The following is a 19,187-nucleotide window of genomic DNA, read 5'->3' as shown; positions in this document are numbered from 1 at the left end:
CAATTTTGTGTATCCATGAAAAGTCTGGGAATGTAACCCCTATGAATAAGGGGATCACACTGTACAGTAAAACAATGTTGAGGATTAAATCCGAACAGGAATGGGGTTACGCTCCCCCTGAAGACACAGGTTCGCAGCTTGGGAGTGATCCTGGTGTTGTGACTCAGCTGGAGTCTCAGAGTGACTCTGATGGGGATTGTGGGATTCAGGTTCCAGATGTTCAAGATGATGGGATTCAGGTGCAAGATGACTCTGATGGGAATTATGGGATTCAGGTTCAGAGTGTCCCTGTTGTGAGGGATGAGGAGCAGGGAGGCATTCCCACGGCAGGGAATGGTGTTGATGATACCGAAGCTAGCCAGGTGCAAAGGGAGGACAGCTTCCCGTTAGATAGCAAGCAGACAGAGGCTTCTGCTAAGAGCTATCTGGCCTTGACGAAACGGCATCTCTGGATCGAGCTGGCCGTTTGGAATTTCGGGTTCGCAGGAGTGTCAGAATAGCAAACAAAAAAGAGAAAGAGGTCAGAGGGCAAAGAAATGCATTCATGCGGTGCAGAGAATATTAAAGGGTGTGCTGAGAGAGAAACCTTTGTCAAAAGCAACATCTCATTTGAGTTAGAAGCAGCTCTTGCTTTCTTGGATTATCCTGTGATCAAGTTCATGGGACTATGTCATGTATTATTGGAACCTTGTTTTATGCCTAAGATTTTCTTGGATTATTCTGTATAGCCTTGGTTTTCCAATCTTTTGGATCTTTACTTTTGCTTTTTAAGAACTATTTATTTCCTATTTCCTAATAAACTACAAAAGACTTCAACCTGTGTACAGCCTGGTGTGTTCAGCAAGGTGAAGCTATCCTGAGGTGCGACACCTGGATTCATTGCTGAGCCTGGAGCCCCAGGTCTCGGCAGTGGCCAGGGGAGCTTTTGCACAATTAAAACTTGTGTGCCAGTTGCAGCCGTACCTTGAGAAGTCTGGCTTGGCCAAAATGGGTTAAGGTTACATTCCGCATAGATTATTTCAACATGCTCTATGTGGCGTTGCCTCTGAAGACTGTTCAGACGCTCCTCACTGGAGCGGCTTACAGGGAGCACACAACTCCTCTGTATTGTTGCCAGTCTGCTACCGAGCACAATTCAGAGTGCTGGCTTTAGCCTATAAAGTCCTAAATGGTTCCGGCCCAGCTTATCTGTCCAAATGTATCTCCCACTATGAGCCACTTTGGAGATTAAGATCGTTTGGGGAGGCCCTGCTCTCGGTCCCACCTGCTTTGCAGGTATGGCTGGCGAGGACGAAAGACAGGGCCTTCTCAGTGGTGGCCCCTCAGCTGTGGAACTCCTTCCCTAATGATATTAGATCATCCATCTCCCTTCTAGCCTTCAGAAGGAAAATAAAATCTTGGCTCTGTGATCATGCTTTCGGTGATTAGTACATTGCAGTAACTGACTTGGAATATGTAGAATGATGATGGTCTATGATTTTTGGATGATGTGATGTTAATATTGAATGTAATGTTTTAAAATGTTTTTAAAATGTTTAATACGTAATAATTTTAATTCAATATTTAAGTTTACTGTTTGTATATGTTTTGAGGCATGTAATAGTTGCCATATGTAAGCCACCTTGAGTCCCCTGCAGGGTAAAGAAAGCCGGGGTAGAAATGGGGTAAATAAATAAATATACATGGAGCACAGATATCTATATAACAGAATACATAAACAATAGTATGTTATTGTTAATTATTGAAGCATCAAATATGCTGTTATGTAGTCGATCTTTTTTATATGCAACATTCAAATACAAATCTTATCTTTATTACAAATAAATGTCTATATTTAAAGTGGGAGACATCAATCTCCTTTTGAAGGGACCATAAGCCAGAAAATAGTAAACTTTTGCCTATGTGGCTTTGCCTCTGCATATGCCTCCCTTCCTGTGAGCTGGTGCCTTTCTCCAGAAAGTTCCAAGGAGAGAAGAAAGTTCAGAGTAAACAAGTTAGGTCATTGGTATCACTTGTGCCAAAATAGGTGGGGAAGGTGAGGAAGACCCTCAGCCATTGGTCAATTTTAGATAAGCCAAAGGTATATATTCTTTGTTTGCTGCGACATGCCTTTGCGGCAGCCATTTGCATAGTACAGCCCTCTAGGGTATGTACGGCTGTTTGCCTTCTCACAGCTGTGGTGAAAATAAACTTTGCTTTTTGCATCTCTCATGAGACTGGGTTTTTCTGCCTGATTTCCCTCCTGGGCCAGGACCCATTGAAGGTCATTGTCTTACACTTTTAGTACAAGCAATTCCAAGGTCCAGTATATTGACAGGATCTGTCTAATGCAGGGGTCCCCAAACTTTTTAAACAGGGGGCCAGTTCACGATCCTTTAGACGATTGGAGGGCTGGACTATAGTTGGCCACCAAGCAATAATAATACAGTAGAGTCTCACTTATCCAAGCTTCTGGATAATCCAAGCCATTTTTGTAGTCAATGTTTTCAATAAATCATGATATTTTGGTGCTAAATTCATAAATACAGTAATTACAACATAACATTACTGCGTATTGAACTACTTTTTCTGTCAAATTTGTTGTATAACATGATGTTTTGGCGCTTAATTTGTAAAATCATAACCTAATTTGATGTTTAATAGGCTTTTCCTTAATCCCTCCTTATTATCCAACATATTTGCTTATCCAAGCTTCTGCTGGCCCGTTTAGCTTGGATAAGTGAGACTCTACTGTAATAATAATAATAATAATAATAATAATAATAATAATAATAATAATAAAAGAGGGTTGGAAGAGACCCTTTGGGCCATTGAGTCCAACCCCCTTCTGCCTTTTTGCACCAAAAGCACAAGCAAAGCACCCCTGACAGACGGCCTCTCCACCTCAATAATAACAATGATAATAATAATAATAATAATAATAATAATAATAAAGAGGGTTGGAAGAGACCCTTTGGGCCATTTAGTCCAATCCCCTTCTGCCTTTGTGCACCAAAAGCACAAGCAAAGCACCCCTGACAGATGGCCTCCCCACCTCAATGCTAATAATAATAATAATAACAATAATAAAGAGGGTTGGAAGAGACCCTTTGAGCCATTGAGTCCAACCCCTTTCTGCCTTTTTGCACCAAAAGCACAAGCAAAGCACCCCTGACAGATGGCTTCTCCGCCTCAATGTTAACAACAACAACAACAACAACAACAATAATAATAGAAGAGGAGAACCCTTGGGTCATTTAGCCCAACACCCTTCTGCCTTTGTTCTGTGGGGGCCGGATAAATGGCTTCAATGGGCCGCATGTGGCCCCCGGGCCTTAGTTTGGGGACCCCTGGTCTAATGGTTCAAAAATTTAGTCTTGAGTTTCTTGGAGTACCGTTTGTTACTTCAGAAGTTGTACTTCAGAGAAGAGTCCTCAGAGGTCACAGAAGTTACTACAAGGTAGTACAAGGGTAGTTTTGATGTTTGTTGTGGGTACACCTTCCTCAGGAAATCCTGAGTATGTTGGGTATGTTACAATACACTGTCTTACAGCACAGATTTTCATCTGTTAAGAAAAAAGCTGCTTTTGGTTTTTGCAAACACTGTTGTTATTTCCCAGGCACAACTCCATTGCAAGACCTCAGCACCAGATCCCATCTGACAGGGAAAGTAGAGCCTGCACAAACTCCGCAAGAGGCAAAGAAAGATGAGGTCATTGAAACAGATAGGTTTTTGGACCAGCATATGAAAAATATTGCGTCCTTGAAATCGCCTTTCAGAATAGCAGTAGCTCTTGATGAAAGTGATTCACATTTGCTACCACCGTCTGTTCAGATCGAGAAGGGAACAGATGCAAAGGAGCTACGGACCACAAGCAGGTTAGCCATACTTTTGCTTGAGCAAAACCAGAATGTGCTGTGAAGCGGTTGATATGAAGTACATACTACAGATTGCAATTGCAGAAATAAGCAAATTGGGGCTTCCTAACTTGAAATGAGTAGTTGGTTCCACCCTTGACATCATGCTCCATCGCCCGACATCAGCATTCGTGCACATAGACATACAAACATACCTCAAGGTTTCCTAAGTGGGTCAGGCTCACCTACATATTTTATTACGGCAGGCTCAAATTACAAAAGATGATCAGGTTACAATGTTCACTACTTTCTAATAGAACAGCTTAACATCCCTCTGCAAATAATTCCCATCATTATTTCATACAATGGGTTAGCGAACAAGTCCAATTTTAAAGATAAAATAATTATTTTAATAATTGTGAGCAAAAGCCAATAGTTATGACAGTTATACAGTGTGTGTGTTGGAGTTAAGCAGCAAAAGAAATATAGGTTGCTGTTAGTTTTCCAGGCTGTGTGGCCATGTTCTAGAAGCATTCCCTCCTGACTTTTCACCCGCATCTATGGCAGGCATACTCAGAGGTTGTGAAATCTGCTGGAAACTAGGTAAGTGGGGTTTATCTATCTGTAGAAAGTCCAGGGTGGGAGAAAGAAGTCTTGTCTGCTTGAGGCAAGTGTGAATGCTGCAATTGGCCACCTTGATTAGCATTGGATGGCCTTGCAGCTTCAAAGCCTGGCTTCTTCCTGCCTGGGGGAATCCTTTGTTGGGTGGTGTTAACTGGCCCTGATTGATTCATGTCTGAAATTCCTCAGTTTTCTGAGTGTTGTTCTTTATTTACTTCCTGATTTTAGAGGTTTTTTTTAATATTGATAGCTAGGAGCCCCCATGGTGGCCACATGACCTAGGAGGTGTCTACAGACAATGCCGGCTCTTTGGCTTAGAAATCGAGATGAGCACCAACCCCCAGAGTCGGACACGGCTAGACTTAATGTCAGGGGAAAACCTTTACCTTTACCTCTAATACTAGATTGTGATCATTTCCATGGTTTCCTCCTTTCTGTTGAAATTGTCCACATGCTTGTGGATCTCAATGGATTTTCTGTGTAGTCTGACATTGTTGTTGTTAGAGTGGTCCAGCATTTCTGTGTTCTCAAATAATATGTTGTGTCCAGGTTAATTCATCAGATGCTCTGCTGTGGCTGACTTCTCTGATTGAATTAATTTACAGTGCCTTTCATGTTCTCCCAGGCAGGAAGCAGCCAAGCTTTGAAGCTGCAAGGCCATTCAATGCTTATCAAGCTGGCCCGTTGCAACATTCACACTTGCTTCAAGCAGACAAGAGTTCTTTCTCCCACTCTGGACCTTCCACAGATATAAAAATCCCACTTGCCTAGTTTCCAACAAAACCCACAACCTCTGAGGATGCCTGCCATAGAGGTGGGCAAAACATCAGGAGAGAATGTTTCTGGAACATGGCCATGCAGCCTGGAAAACTCAGTGATTCCAGCCATGAAAGCCCTCGACAACACAATAGAAATATAAATGAGGACTATAGAACCATTCATCCATTACATGCTTCCGTAGTAACCCTTTCTGGACCCTTTATCTAGTTGAGAATGTTGATGTCAAAAGTGAATGAGTTGGAGAGAAAACTAGCCAGTGATTTCATAATTGCGGTTAAACATTTGATTTCTCTTACCAACTCATTCCTTTTCGCTTCCTTTATAAGGCAACCAAACCCTTGGATCTGTCTGCAGAAGTCTGGATTTCAGCATCACCAACAATTGTTAAATCTTTTTTTAATAGTCCATTTGCTTTGAGTTTTTCGGCCAGAATATCTTAGTCAAGGTTTCCTGGAATACTAGGATCTTATGAGAAGGCACTATGAGTTCCTCGAGAGATCATGACTAGGAAAAAAAAGTTAACTGGGATCAGATTGAAACCTACATGTTGACCAGCATTTGCAGTTGTTCCCATTTTTCCAATATGTAACAAGCATTCTAAAATATGTTTTACAGCGTATTTGATTCTAAACTTCTGAAAGAGGAAAAGGTCTTGAAGATGTTGGCTTTTCTGGAAAAAATAATTAAAAAGGAGGTAATGTTGGCCATAATAACTATATGCCCCATATTTTCCAATCATTCTTAAGGCTAGTAATTATTACACATTTTTCTGCTCCGCTAAGCTGAAATGGGATCGTGAATGTAATAGAATGCAGAATGTTTTGCATTCTTTGCAGAAAAATGCCCACTGGACATTTTTCCGATATAGAATGGTGAGATATAAATCCTTTAAATGCTAATAATAATATTGTGTGCACTTACTAAGCAGCTACAGGAAAATAAGGTAAGTTCACGTTGCACATATCAGAACAATTTTCTCAAAAATAAGCAATCACTGTTTATTTCTAAAATGTGTTAAACATCTAGAGCTCAAGTGTAAAACATGTTTTTCATGTAAGCAGATTTGTACATCCTCCTTGCTTGCCTTAGGAAAATTTCAGAAGCCTAAAATGTTTGTTTCGTGTTTGTACACCTTGCCTGTTTGCCTATGGGAAATCGGAGAGACCTAAGCTTTCGAAGGGATCTCCAAGTTTGTGTAGTCCAGTATCTTTCTGATATACAATGACTGCTGTTATATCCTTTTTGGCAGGATAGAATCATGATGTTCAAAGCTCCAACCCAGTTTTCAGGCTACTAATAAGCCCGAATATCAGTAGGCCTGAGTATTCATTCTACTGGAATTTTTCTGTACTAGTCACTTTTCTAGATTTGTTTCTAAACTTGGTTTAAATTAATCATCTAAAAGTGAATATATGTATGTATGCGTGTGGCTGGGGTGTCCACTAACAAAGACACACTCCCACTTCCACAAACAGCTATAGCTCCCACTACTCAGGAGACACCAATGTGTTCAAGGTGGCAATGTGTTCAAACGTGTTCAAGGTGGCAGCACATTGTTGACTAGGAGTAAACTATCAAAAAGTGTCAAATCACTTCGGTTCAGGATTTGGAAAGTTACATTTTATAGCAAAATAATGCATTTTCTTAACACATTTTTTTCAGATTCCTGTAAAATACCTTTGCATGTGTAATACAAATGATAAACATTTTTTAGGTGACCAGTGGCCTTGCAACATCACCTGTAGTTTCGGAATCCTTGGCTATTGTTCTAAAACACTGCAGCAGCCTGAAGGTACAAAAGTAGGTGAATGTATTTTACATCTAATGCTTTTGGGAGGCAGTTCACGTGGTACAGCTGCTATTAAAAGCAATATTTTAGAATTGCTTATTTTTATATAGCTGTAGTAAAACAACAGAGTAGTACTATCTACTATTTTTGGACTAGATCTTATTCTTGATAGGACTGAAATGAGCAATCCTGTCATAATTTACACCAATTTTCCCTATAATTTTTCAGCAGCACTCCAAGGTATGTTAACGCAAAAGTAAACCTTATTAAGGCATCAAATTATGCCTTATATTTAAACTTCGCCACTGTGAAGATCATGCAATGTGGTGTATATTAAGCGTGCTGATGTGTATTAAGGTCTCTGTTTCAGAGTATCCCCTGACTTTGCTTATCTTGGTTTAAAGCCCTTCATGTTTATTGCTATGTACGTTAGTAACATAAGTCATCTAAGCACCATATTGTCATTGCATTAAGTAGTCAGTGTAAATGTGTCCTATATTTCAGAGGAAGGAACTGAGGAAACTACTTCTGAGTATTTCTTGTCTAAGAAATCCCTATGAATTTCCTGGGGTCTATCTATGGTTATAATTTGTATGTGTTATTGTTTTTATACTTATGTACTGTCTATTTTATATGATGCACTCTGTAGTGCTTTTATTGAGCCGCCCCAAGTCCCTTCAGGGAGATGGTGGCGGGATATAAAATTGTTTTTATAAAATTGATAATAATTATTATCAATTATTTTATTATTATTATTATTATCATCAGGGTTTCTGAAATATTTTCCACTTGCGACCCCTTTCCACTCGAGAAATGTTTATGCGACCCTAAGTATATAGGTACAGTAGAGTCTCACTTATCCAAGCCTCGCTTATCCAAGCTTCTGGATTATCCAAGCCATTTTTGTAGTCAATGTTTTCAATATATCGTGATATTTTGGTGCTAAATTCGTAAATACAGTAATTACAACATAACATTACTGCGTATTGAACTACTTTTTCTGTCAAATTTGTTGTATAACATGATGTTTTGGTGCTTAATTTGTAAAAGCATAACCTATTTTAATGTTTAATAGACTTTTCCTTAATCTCTCCTTATTATCCAAGATATTCGCTTATCCAAGCTTCTGCCGGCCCGTTTAGCTTGGATAAGTGAGACTCTACTGTATATAAAATAGGTATAAAAATTGAAGACTTGCTGATAATAAATCAGCATTTGAAAACTCGCTAAACAGGTTGGATTTTCTTTTTTATGAAGTATAGCTGAAGCATTTTCTGCAGAATCCACTGTAAACACTTCATGTTGTTGCTAATAGATTTGTGTAAATGAGTGGCATTCATAAAGCTTTGTGTAAATGAGTTGCATTCGGCCGCCCTGAGTTCCTTCCAGGAGATGGTGATGGGATATAAATAAAGTTATTATTATTATTATTGTACTGTTGCCATTTTTTTCATGACCCCTGCATTGAGGAAAAGGAAAACCATTTGGAACGCCCTCCCCAGGGAGATTAGGCAGGTCCTTCCGGAGGGAATTGAAGACTTGGATGTTTAAACAAGCCTTTGAGAATGTCTAGCCCAATTGTCTCCAATTATGATACAGCACAGCACTTTTATCCCATTCCCTTGTTCCTTGCACTGTCCCTTTCCTTTCTTATTGTTTACAGTTGGCCGTGTTTTACAACAGATAACACTTTAGGTTATTGGTGCTGTTCTGAGTTCAAATTGTTGTTTTATATACTATTGGTTTTATTTTGTATTGTTCTGTGTGTTTATTTTATTATAATAATAATAATAAAACTTTATTTATACCCCGCCACCATCTCCCCAACGGGGACTCGGGGCGGCTTACATGGGGCCATGCCCAGAGCAATACAATATAATAAAATATAAAAACAACATATCATAACACAATTAAAACAATACAATAGATAATAATATACATTACAACAAGAAGTCAAAGAAACAGTAAAAACAAGGGCGGGCCGCATGAACACAAAGATAAACACAAAGATTTTATGCGTTGTTTTAGGGACCTTGTGCCATATGTAAGCCACCCCGAGTCCCTTCGGGGAGATGGAGGAGGGGTACAAAAATAAAGTTATTAAAATTATTATGAACTTAATAAGGCACACTTTCGAATAAATTTACCTGTGATTGCACTGGAGCACAAAAATATTATGCATTAGTCGGATCAAAAGTTCTAATTGCGGTTGTGATGACAAGTATGTATTTTCACTGAATGTGTAATAAGGTAGATGGAACTAGACATGGTGAGAAATAAAATTGTCTGCTGTATAACATTTGTTGTTAAATTAACTGCTGTAAAGAGATCCCCAAGATGTTGCTTTAGTGTTAATACATTTTTACAGTTGGCATTTTTCATGTGGAAGAAGCACCACAGTATCAATGCTAGATAGCAGAGTGTTTTTGTTTTTCTGCTGTAGACATTACAGACCTAGATATACAGATCTAGATATAGATATATATTGTAGACTAGCTTGCTACTTGATTTGAAAGCATCTCTGGATGCTTGTCCCTAGGCTTTAAAGGCAGAGCTTATTTTATTGAAGTCTATTAGCAGTTTATTACTTGTGTCTTTTGGCATCTTTGTTTTTATCTGGGATTTTATTGTTAGGTGGATATTGTTAGGTGGATATATTTTGTTAATTCTGTTGCACAGTCTACTGTGACACTTTTTATGTATAAACTTATAAGCAGAGTATAAAAAGGCATTTGAATGCATGATACAATGCTGACTTTATATCTTACATTTATTTTAATGTGCATATTAAGTTATAGCATTTACAATGCATGTTCTGTAGGGTCCTGTGTGTATTTGTCGGTGACATGGATATGAAAATTGACTTGGAGGATGGGTAAGTCTTTCCCTTTCCACCTTCTCAGTTTATTTAAATTTAAGACTATAGACTGCATGTCTGGTGCTTCAAATTTGGGGTCAGGTTTGGAAGGATATTAAGAGCTAGAATAGACACATTCTTAAGCCTTGATTACTCTTAAAGTCTCATTTGAAGAGTAACACCCTTTCTACACTGCCAGATTAATTGAATTATATGGCAGTGTAGACTCAGATAATACAGTTCAAAGCAGATAATGTGGATTATCTACTGTGATAATCTGGATTATATGGCAGTATAAAAGGTAAAGGTAAAGATTTCCCCCTGACATTAAGTCTAGTCATGTCTGACTGTGTGGGTTAGTGTTCATCTCCATTTCTAAATTGAAGAGCCATCCAAGTTCATGTGGCCGGCATGACTGCATGAAGCACTGTTACCTTCCCATCGGAGTGGTACCTATTGATCCACTCACATTTGCATGTTTTCAAACTGCTAGGTTGGCAGAAGCAGAGGCTAACAGCGGGAGCTCACCCCGCTCCCCAGATTTGAATATGGCAGTATACAAGCAGTCTAAGATTTATTTAATTGGTAACTTCTTAACATTTAATGTGCAAAATCTAAATCAGCAGGATTTGATTCTTATTCAGCAAGTTAACCACTAGCTGCAATAAACCTTGTCAATTGAAAGGTTATGTAGTCGAGCTCGGGTCGGGGGTGAGTGTCCGACCTTCAGCCCAGCTCACTGCCTACCTAGCAGATTGAAAACAGCTGTGAGTAGATAAATAGGTACTGCTTTAGCAGAAAAGTATTTAATGGCATCAAAAAGAAATACCAGAAAAATGCTGGTGATCAAAAAAAGTCTGTAAACAGGGCTCTTCAACATGTAGGATGGAGCGACAGCACTCCCCTGTGGCCGGAAATGAGCACAACCACCAGGATGCCGAAGATAGGAAATGCCTATATACCTCTATATGTAGTGTTATCTGTCCTGTCTGTGTATAACAGCATTGAATGTTTGCCGTATATGTATTCTGTGATCCACCCTGAGTCCCCTTCGGGGTGAGAAAGGCGGAATATAAATACTGTCAATAAATAAATCAACAAGCTTAGGTCTGAATTGCACACCTCTTTTGCTGTTACCTGGATATCTATTTTCTGTGGTTTGAACATAACTTCTGAAAACAAAAGAAGCATTTTTGCTGGAAGAAAGCTTTATAACCATTTTCTCCAAACCCTTTCTTCCAAATGCCCACATCGTTGGTTTTGATATCTTTATGATTTCTAATTTATTTCTGTTGGCACCTAATAGAATCTACATGCTTTGCTATTCTTTTCCAGAAAAGTGCTTTTGATTAATATCTCTGCTAAGCAATTGGAACGATCTAACACCAAATATAATATATTTCTCCACTGGAAGGAGGTAAGCTTAATATTTTTTCTGGTCCATTTTGCAGCTTCAAACTTTGTCCCTTGACAGTACAAAGTCTAGGTGAGAACTGAGCTTCTGAACATTCAGCAAGATTCCCTTTTTTAATGTTTGGAACATCTAATGTAGAACTCCCAGCTGGGTTTGGGACTTCTAGCCTAAATGCAGATCCAGTGCTCATGTATCCATTTCAAGGACTTTCCCCATATGATTCTCAATATATGCACTGCTAATACTTCTGTCTTGTCTACCGTGGTGCTGTTAGTTGGAAGTAATGTAGCAGAAAATGTTTTGCAAATTACTTCCCGAGAGTGTTATGCTGCATTACTTCACAGCTGTAGTTCTTTTTGTGTGTTACTTTCATGAATGGGGTAATGTGTGTAAAAAGGCCCTGTGGGGTTGTAACAGTAGGTCACACCTGATTGTCTATGGGTTCATTTACACCAGTGGTTCCCAACCTTTTTTGACCAGGGATCACTTGACTAGGCACTACTTTGACCAGGGACCACTCTCCAACATTAGTACCAAAAGGGTTACAAATCAGTTTTTGGTGAAATTCAGATTCGGTTTGGTTATTTGGGGTTTCTGATACAGAACACCCACATCTGCTCACCCACAGAAAATCATATTTAATAAGCCTTGGCATAATAATAATAATAATAATAATAATAACAACAACAACAACAACAAAAACAACAACTTAATTTTTGTACCCCGCTTCCATTTTCCCAAAGGGACTCGGGGCAGCTAACTTGGGGCCAAGCCTAGTTAATTACAACAAACCGAAACAAAATACATACATAATACACATCATCAGCAGATAAAATACATCAAGGTAAAAACACAATTATACACAGTAATATAATAAAATACTAAAATAGTAACAAAACAGTAAAAGTGTTGTCGAAGGCTTTCATGGATCACAGGGTTGTTGTATGTCTTTCGGGCTGTGTGGCCATGTTCCGGAAGTATTCTCTCCTGACGTTTCGCCCACATCTATGGCAGGCATCCTCAGAGGTTGTGAGGTATGGAAAACAGTAAAACATAATTTAAAATCAAAACAAGATCCACTATATTAAAACCAAAACAAAATCCACTATAGGAGGATTTTGTGAGACCAGTCGCTCTTATTGCAACAGTGTAGTAACAGTGAGGCCATAGACCATATTTAAGTTCTTGCGGACCACTGGTGGTCCACAGATCACAGGTTGGAAACCAAAGATCTACACTGTACAATTAATGCAGTGTGACACTACTTTAACTGCCATGGTTCAATGCTATGGAATCAATAGGAGTTGCAGTTTGACAAGGTCATTAGTTTTCTCTGCCAAAGAGTGCTGGCCCCTCACCAAACCATAACCCCTATCATTTCAAAGCACTGAGTCATGGCAGTTAACGTGGTGTCAAACTGCTTTAATTCTTTAGTGTAGATGCACCCTTAAGTCTCCTTTCTTCCTTCTGAGTCCATGCACCTTATGGACCCATCATATCTTTCAATTTCAGGATCCCATAAGATGGAACCATGGCAGTTAAAGTGGAATAGTAACATTATAATTCTACAGCGTGAATGGGCCCCAGCTTTCTGTGAATAGGATTGCCCATATTCTAGAATCTTCATCACACAGAATTCTCGGATTTAGGGTTTTTTTTTAAATAGTAATAATAATAATTTTATTTCTTACTCGCCTCTCCCCACAGCTCAAGGAGGGTCACAGCACAGTTAAAAACACACAAATACTATAAAAATACTACAAACACACATTAAAATTCAGTTCCATAAAAGATACAGATCAAGGCATTTAGGTAAAATACATATTAATCATACAGGACAGAGACCAAAACACATGACATGAGTTTAAAATTCATGCTTTCAACTGGCTGGGTAGACCTGCCAGAAGAGATGGGATTTTAGATGGTTTTTAAATTCCGACAGCTGATCTAACTGTCGGATCTGTCTAATCCATATTTAAAGTCCTTTTCTATCTTCTTCCTCTTGAAGGAAATATGAAAAGACGTCTCTAGCATCAAGTGGGGGATTGTCGATTCTTCAAAAACAGATTGTGTTTGAATTGTGTACACTTGTACAACTTTTTAAAATTAAAATTGTCTTGTATTTTCCTAGAAAGATCTTGAAACAACCACCTTCATCTCCGCTCTCACTGGACTTATTCTTCCGGTGGCATATAGCTATCAGCCTGATCTAACTGTTGTCATCATTGGGCAAAACCAGAGCCTCAGTCAAAATGGCATTTCTTTACTTATCAGTTTACTGCAAGGATTAGCACAGTCTCAGGTTCTTGTTCTGATTCAGGTAAGGAACCTGTACAATCCTAGAATGAAATTAGATGTAATCAAGCAAGCTGTTTACACACACACACATATATATATATTTTAAAAGTTAATAAAACTCTCTATAAAACCTGTATTTCGGACGACTGATTATTTTATCTAGAATGCACTCTGTTTAAAAAATGAGAAACTAATCAGCTCAGATTGTTTATTTTTAGGAGTCAGAATCAAAACTATTGCAAGATGTAATCAAGCTATTGATGGGAGACTTTACACCTTTTTTGGGAAACTACACCCCTGCTTCAAAAGAGAATGTACAAATGCTAACGGAATTAAGACAACAGCTTCAGCAGGAATGGAAAATGCTCCAGTGTTCAGGCAAGTAATTAGATACAAGTTGATATGTAGAAGGAGAACAGCATGGGCACTATCCTGCTCTTCTAGAAATGTTTTCTGTTTTCGTTAGGTATTGCTAAAATTTACAATTAATATAGCTCAAGAGACTGGGTGTATTTACACTGTAGAATGAATGCAGTCTGACAACACTGTACTTGCCATGATTCAATAATGCAATTATGGGAGTTCTTGTTTTACAAGGTCTTTCTCCTTCTCTGCCAAAGAGTGCTGGTGCCTCACCAAATTACAATTCCCAGGATCCTACAGTGTTGATCCATGGCAGTTAAAGTGATGTCAAACTGCATTAATAATAATAATAATAATAATAATAATAATAATAATAATAATAATAATAATAATAATAATAATACAGTAGAGTCTCACTTATCCAACATTCGCTTATCCAGTGTTCCGGATTATCCAACACAGTCTGCCTTTTAGTAGTCAGTGTTTTTGTAGTCAGTTTTCAATACACTGCTGCTAAATTCATAAATACAGTAATTACTACATAGCATTACTGTGTATTGAACTACTTTTTCTGTCAAATTTGTTGTATAACATGATGTTTTGGTGCTTAATTTGTAAAATCCTAACCTGATGTTTAATAGGCTTTTCCTTATCCAACATATTCGCTTATCCAACATTCTGCTGGCCCGTTTATGTTGGATAAGTGAGACTCTACTGTAATAATAATAATAATAATAATAATAATAATAATAATAATAATAATAATAATAATAATGTAAAGGTTTGCCCCTGACATTAAGTGCTGTCATGTCCGACTGTGGGGGTTGGTGCTTATCTCCATTTCTAAGCCGAAGAGCCGGCGTTGTCCCTAGACACCTCCAAGGTCATGTGGCCGGCATGACTGCATGGAGCGCCGTTACCTTCCCGCCACAGCGGTACTTATTGATCTACTCACATTTGCATGTTTTTGAACTGTTAGATTGGCAGAAGCTTTGCTTTAACACGCTGCACCATCAGGGGCTCCATATGAGGATTTACAAAGATCGAATTACAAAGACTCTGGCACAGGCTAGTCAAGGTGTGGTCCCAATGGTGATCGGCACACTGGGTGCAGTGCCTAAAGACCTTGGCCTGCACTTAAACACAATCGGTGCTGACAAAATTACCACCTGCCAGCTGCAGAAGGCCACCTTACTGGGATCTGCATGCATTATTCGCCAATACATCACACAGTCCTAGACACTTGGGAAGTGTCAGACGTGTGATCCAATACAACAGCCAGCAGAGTGTCTGCTGTGGACTCATCTTGTTGTGTTTCAAATAACAATAATAATAACAATAATATTACACATTATTTATATTCTGCTTTATCTCCTCGGAGGGACTCAGAGCGGATTACAGTACACATATAAACATTCAATGCTTTTTTACACAACGACAACGACATACAATACACAGATAAGGTAAAGGTCTTCCCCTTTTTCATCTCTGGCGTTGCTCAACTCTAGCCATGAGAAGGTGCTCTCGTTCCATTTTCCATGCCTGAGAAGCCTGATCTCCGTAGACATCTCCAATATGTTTTGCTGGCATGTCTGCATGTCTGAGGTGGTACCTATTTATCTACTCACATTGCATGCTTTCAAACTGCTAGGTTGGCAGCAGACAGGGCTGACAGTCGGGAGCTCACCCTGACTCACGGCTTTGAACATTAATTCTATAGTGCAGATACACCCTTTGTGCTGGAGAATCTGACTAATCCTATTTGTTCTCCCACCCTTTCTCTCTTGCAGCAGAGGTTTCCAGTGCTGAAAAATGAAATTTACTTGGCTGTTGTTTTGGTTGCAGTTGTCGTAAATAGAACGTAAAGGAGGAGAAAACGGAGTCTTACTCAATACCAAAAAAATGAAGAATGAACTATGCATCATGAATGACAGTGAAAGGCCCATTGGAAACCACATTCTTTGTAGATATACGCATATTGTTCATTTGTTTGTATATTGAAATATATAATTAATTACTAAATTGGAAGCGACCAGAAGGGCTATCCAGGCCAAGCCCTTGCCATGCAGAAATACATAAGTTAAGCACTCCCGACAGAGTTTTAGTTTGTTGCCAACATGCTGCCGAAAAGACCACCTTACTTGCTATGTCTCTGAAGAATATTTTATCCATTGTAGGAGTGCAACTTTGGTTCAGCCTTCAAAAGAAAATGGACGTTCAAAAAAATCAGGTTCACTGCTAAATGGATTAATGTCTGATTTTATCCCATCACATGTTTACTTTGGTCAATTATACCTGTCAAAAGATTAGATGCATCCTGTTACACAGAAAGTACAGTATGGCGGATTATTAATACTACTGGAACATTTATTCTCTTATGGGCAGTGATTATTGTCAGAGATAGCTGTGACATAGTTTTGATGAACAGCTGCTATATAGTTGAGGTGACACTTTGTAGTTTGTTCCTATTATTCTAAATTTTGTGTGATTTACCAGTAAAGAACAAAGAAGGAAAACATTAGACATTGATGTCTATGGACATAAAATTCATAAAACAGCTGTCAAAATGATCAGGAGTCTAGATTAACCTCTCTTCAAAGAAAGGTTAAAACTTTTGAGATTATTTGGTTTTGACCAAATTTAAATAAAGTGGGGGGCATGTTGTGGAATATGTGTTCCAAGTGTGATTGAGATCTACCGATGTCTGGGTTCACAGTGCTCTCTGGATGCAGGTGAACCGCAACTCCCCCAAATCAAGGTGAATTCCCCCCCCCCCCAAAGACCTCCAGTATTTTTTGCTGGTCATGGGAGCTCTGTGTACCAAGTTTGGTCCAGTTCATCTTTGGTGGAGTTAAGAGTGCTCATTGATTGAAGGTGAACTATAAATCCCAGTACCTACAACTCCAAAATGTTCGGGCCAATTCCCCTCAAAACCCACCAGTATTCAAATTCGGGCATATCTGGTATGCATGTCAAGTTTGGTCCAGATCCATCATTGTTTTGGTTCATAGTGCGCTCTGGATGTAGGTGAACTAACAACTTCTATAAATCCCTCCAAAGACCTCCAGTATTTTTTGCTGGTCATGGGGGCTCTATGTGCTAAGTTTGGTCCAGTTCATCTTTGGTGGAGTTAAGAGTGCTCATTGATTGAAGGTGAACTATAAATCCCAGTACCTACAACTCCAAAATGTTCAGGCCAATTCCCCTCGAAACCCACCAGTATTCAAATTCGGGCATATCTGGTATGCATGTCAAGTTTGGTCCAGATCCATCATTGTTTTGGTTCATAGTGCACTCTGGATGTAGGTGAACTACAACTTCTATAAATCCCTTCAAAGACCTCCAGTATTTTTTCTTGGTCATGGTGGTTCTGTGTGCCAAGTATGGTCCAATTCCATCTTTGGTGGAGTTCAGAGTGCTCAATGATTGCAGGTGAACTATACATCCCAGCACCTACAATTATAAATCATGGTGAATTCTCCCCAAAACTCTCTAGTTGTATGTTCAGTTGCTGATCAATTCCTCTGTTTTCTCTGTGCCATAGAAAAGAATAGGAAAGGGTTAAGGGAGAAGCAATGGGCAGGATCATGCAAATTCCACAACCATAGAGTAAGATACACTGAGATATCTGTGGTGGAGGAAACACCTACAACTTTGGATTAAATTGTCCCCATATGAAAGCCTTCATTTGGGTGGGGGGCAGAATGATGTTTGTGAAGGACATCAGCAGAACTCTTGGACATGATCATGGCGCTCACTATAACCTGCAATGTCATTGGAGGGAGGGCCATTGGTGGCTCCTGAATAATAGGAATTATAGCTGTTTGTGGAGGCAGTAGCTTGTCTGTGTAAGTGTCTGTGTTCATCCCTGCCCAAAAAAAATTATGAAAACTTTAGAAAAGCAACTTAGTCCAAATAAAATGTGTTTGTGTGCTAGTGCAATTCAATAGTGGTCTTACTGAAAGTATTATGTTAATGCATATGGTAAATTAAGAACCTTTATTGATACAAATATAAATTCTGAACGTATATTTTGATAACTGTCTATAAATGTACGTAACAGTTTTAGTTAAGGAAATGTTTTTCATTTTAGTGATTGAATGTATATATTTTACAAATAGGCATTTCTGTCTTTACTCAATTAACTTTTGATCATATGATAAGATTGATCAGCTTCTACTTGTAAGACACAAATCTACTTTGAAATGTTTTATTCAGTATGGCTACCGACATCCCTTGAATATTAATAAAGTGGCTTAACATTATAAAAGATCTGGTTATTGACAGATAACAGCACCTTCGGGCTGGATTTTGGTAAGTAATACAGGTTGAGGCGAGTGGCTGAAAAAACTGGAAAACTCCTAAAAGGGCCTACTTTTGGGGAGGCAGTCGAGTTATTGATGTCTTGGACTAGTAGAAGCTTTAACTGCTAGAATGTAACAGGAATGGATTTTGGAAGATTTTTTGAGAGTCTTAACTTCTTAATTTTATTCATCGTGTTACAAGCGAATTGAGAATACAGTTATAATGTATAGAAAAATCACAGAGTTAAAAACTTGGCATTGTACTAAATTTTCTTTGACCAGAAGCTGGCCACTTGGGAGTGCCTCTGATGTCACTGTGAGAAGGTCCTCCATTGTGCATGTGGCAGGGCTCAGACTACATTGTAGTAAGTGGTCTGTGGTTTGCTCTTCTCCACACTCAGTATTTAGTGTTTATATTCCACCCTTCTCACCCCGAAGGAGACTCAGGGCGGATCACAATGCACATATACATAGCAAATATTCAATGCCATTAGATAAATGACATATATAGACAACCACATATAGACAGACACAGAGGCAATTTAACATTCCAGCTTCTGGCTTCATTAGGGTATGCTCGATTCCGGCCACAAGGGGAGCTGCTGCTTCCTCATCCACTGTGACACCGAGTCCTTGATGGAGTACTTCATCTTCCGCAGACTTCTGGAGATTTTATGGCATCATAAATTAGTTAAATTAGCCTCCCCGCATAAGCGGTACCTAAATTCCTACTTGACAGATGCAGCTGTCTTTCGGCTGCAACATCAAGTTAGACTATTAAATGGTCGGGAGCTTACTCCGATCCGGGCTCGCTTCGAACTTATGACCTCTGTGGAATTTTGGGAGTTGTAATTCGTTGAGCCAGAGAAGGCTAGAAACTCTGCCAGAGAAGGCTAGAAACCTTGTAAAACCACAGCTCCTGTG

General features: G+C 39.0%; 1 protein-coding gene across 2 annotated transcripts in view; it reads left to right on the top strand.

The window, feature by feature from the left end:
- Window positions 1–18,229, top strand: part of hdac10 (histone deacetylase 10) — a 46,212-nt gene extending 27,983 nt beyond the window's left edge. The window contains exons 14-21 of one of the 2 annotated variants that reach the window (XM_062982290.1): window positions 3,600–3,858; window positions 5,854–5,932; window positions 6,953–7,038; window positions 9,849–9,902; window positions 11,220–11,301; window positions 13,430–13,618; window positions 13,815–13,974; window positions 15,753–18,229. In XM_062982290.1, coding sequence (XP_062838360.1) covers window positions 3,600–3,858; window positions 5,854–5,932; window positions 6,953–7,038; window positions 9,849–9,902; window positions 11,220–11,301; window positions 13,430–13,618; window positions 13,815–13,974; window positions 15,753–15,775 — 932 coding nt within the window. In that variant the 3' untranslated portion in view covers window positions 15,776–18,229. Of the gene's footprint in view, window positions 1–3,599; window positions 3,859–5,853; window positions 5,933–6,952; window positions 7,039–9,848; window positions 9,903–11,219; window positions 11,302–13,429; window positions 13,619–13,814; window positions 13,975–15,749 lie in introns of both variants that reach the window. The other variant, XM_062982289.1, reaches the window with a different exon arrangement.
- The last annotated feature ends 958 nt before the right edge of the window (window positions 18,230–19,187 follow it).

This window comes from Anolis carolinensis, chromosome 5, assembly GCF_035594765.1.
Source record: "Anolis carolinensis isolate JA03-04 chromosome 5, rAnoCar3.1.pri, whole genome shotgun sequence".
In the NCBI taxonomy this organism is placed as follows: Eukaryota; Metazoa; Chordata; class Lepidosauria; order Squamata; family Dactyloidae; genus Anolis; species Anolis carolinensis.
The sequence above is the reverse complement of the archived record's forward strand: the minus strand, read 5'-3'. Positions and strand labels throughout refer to the sequence as shown.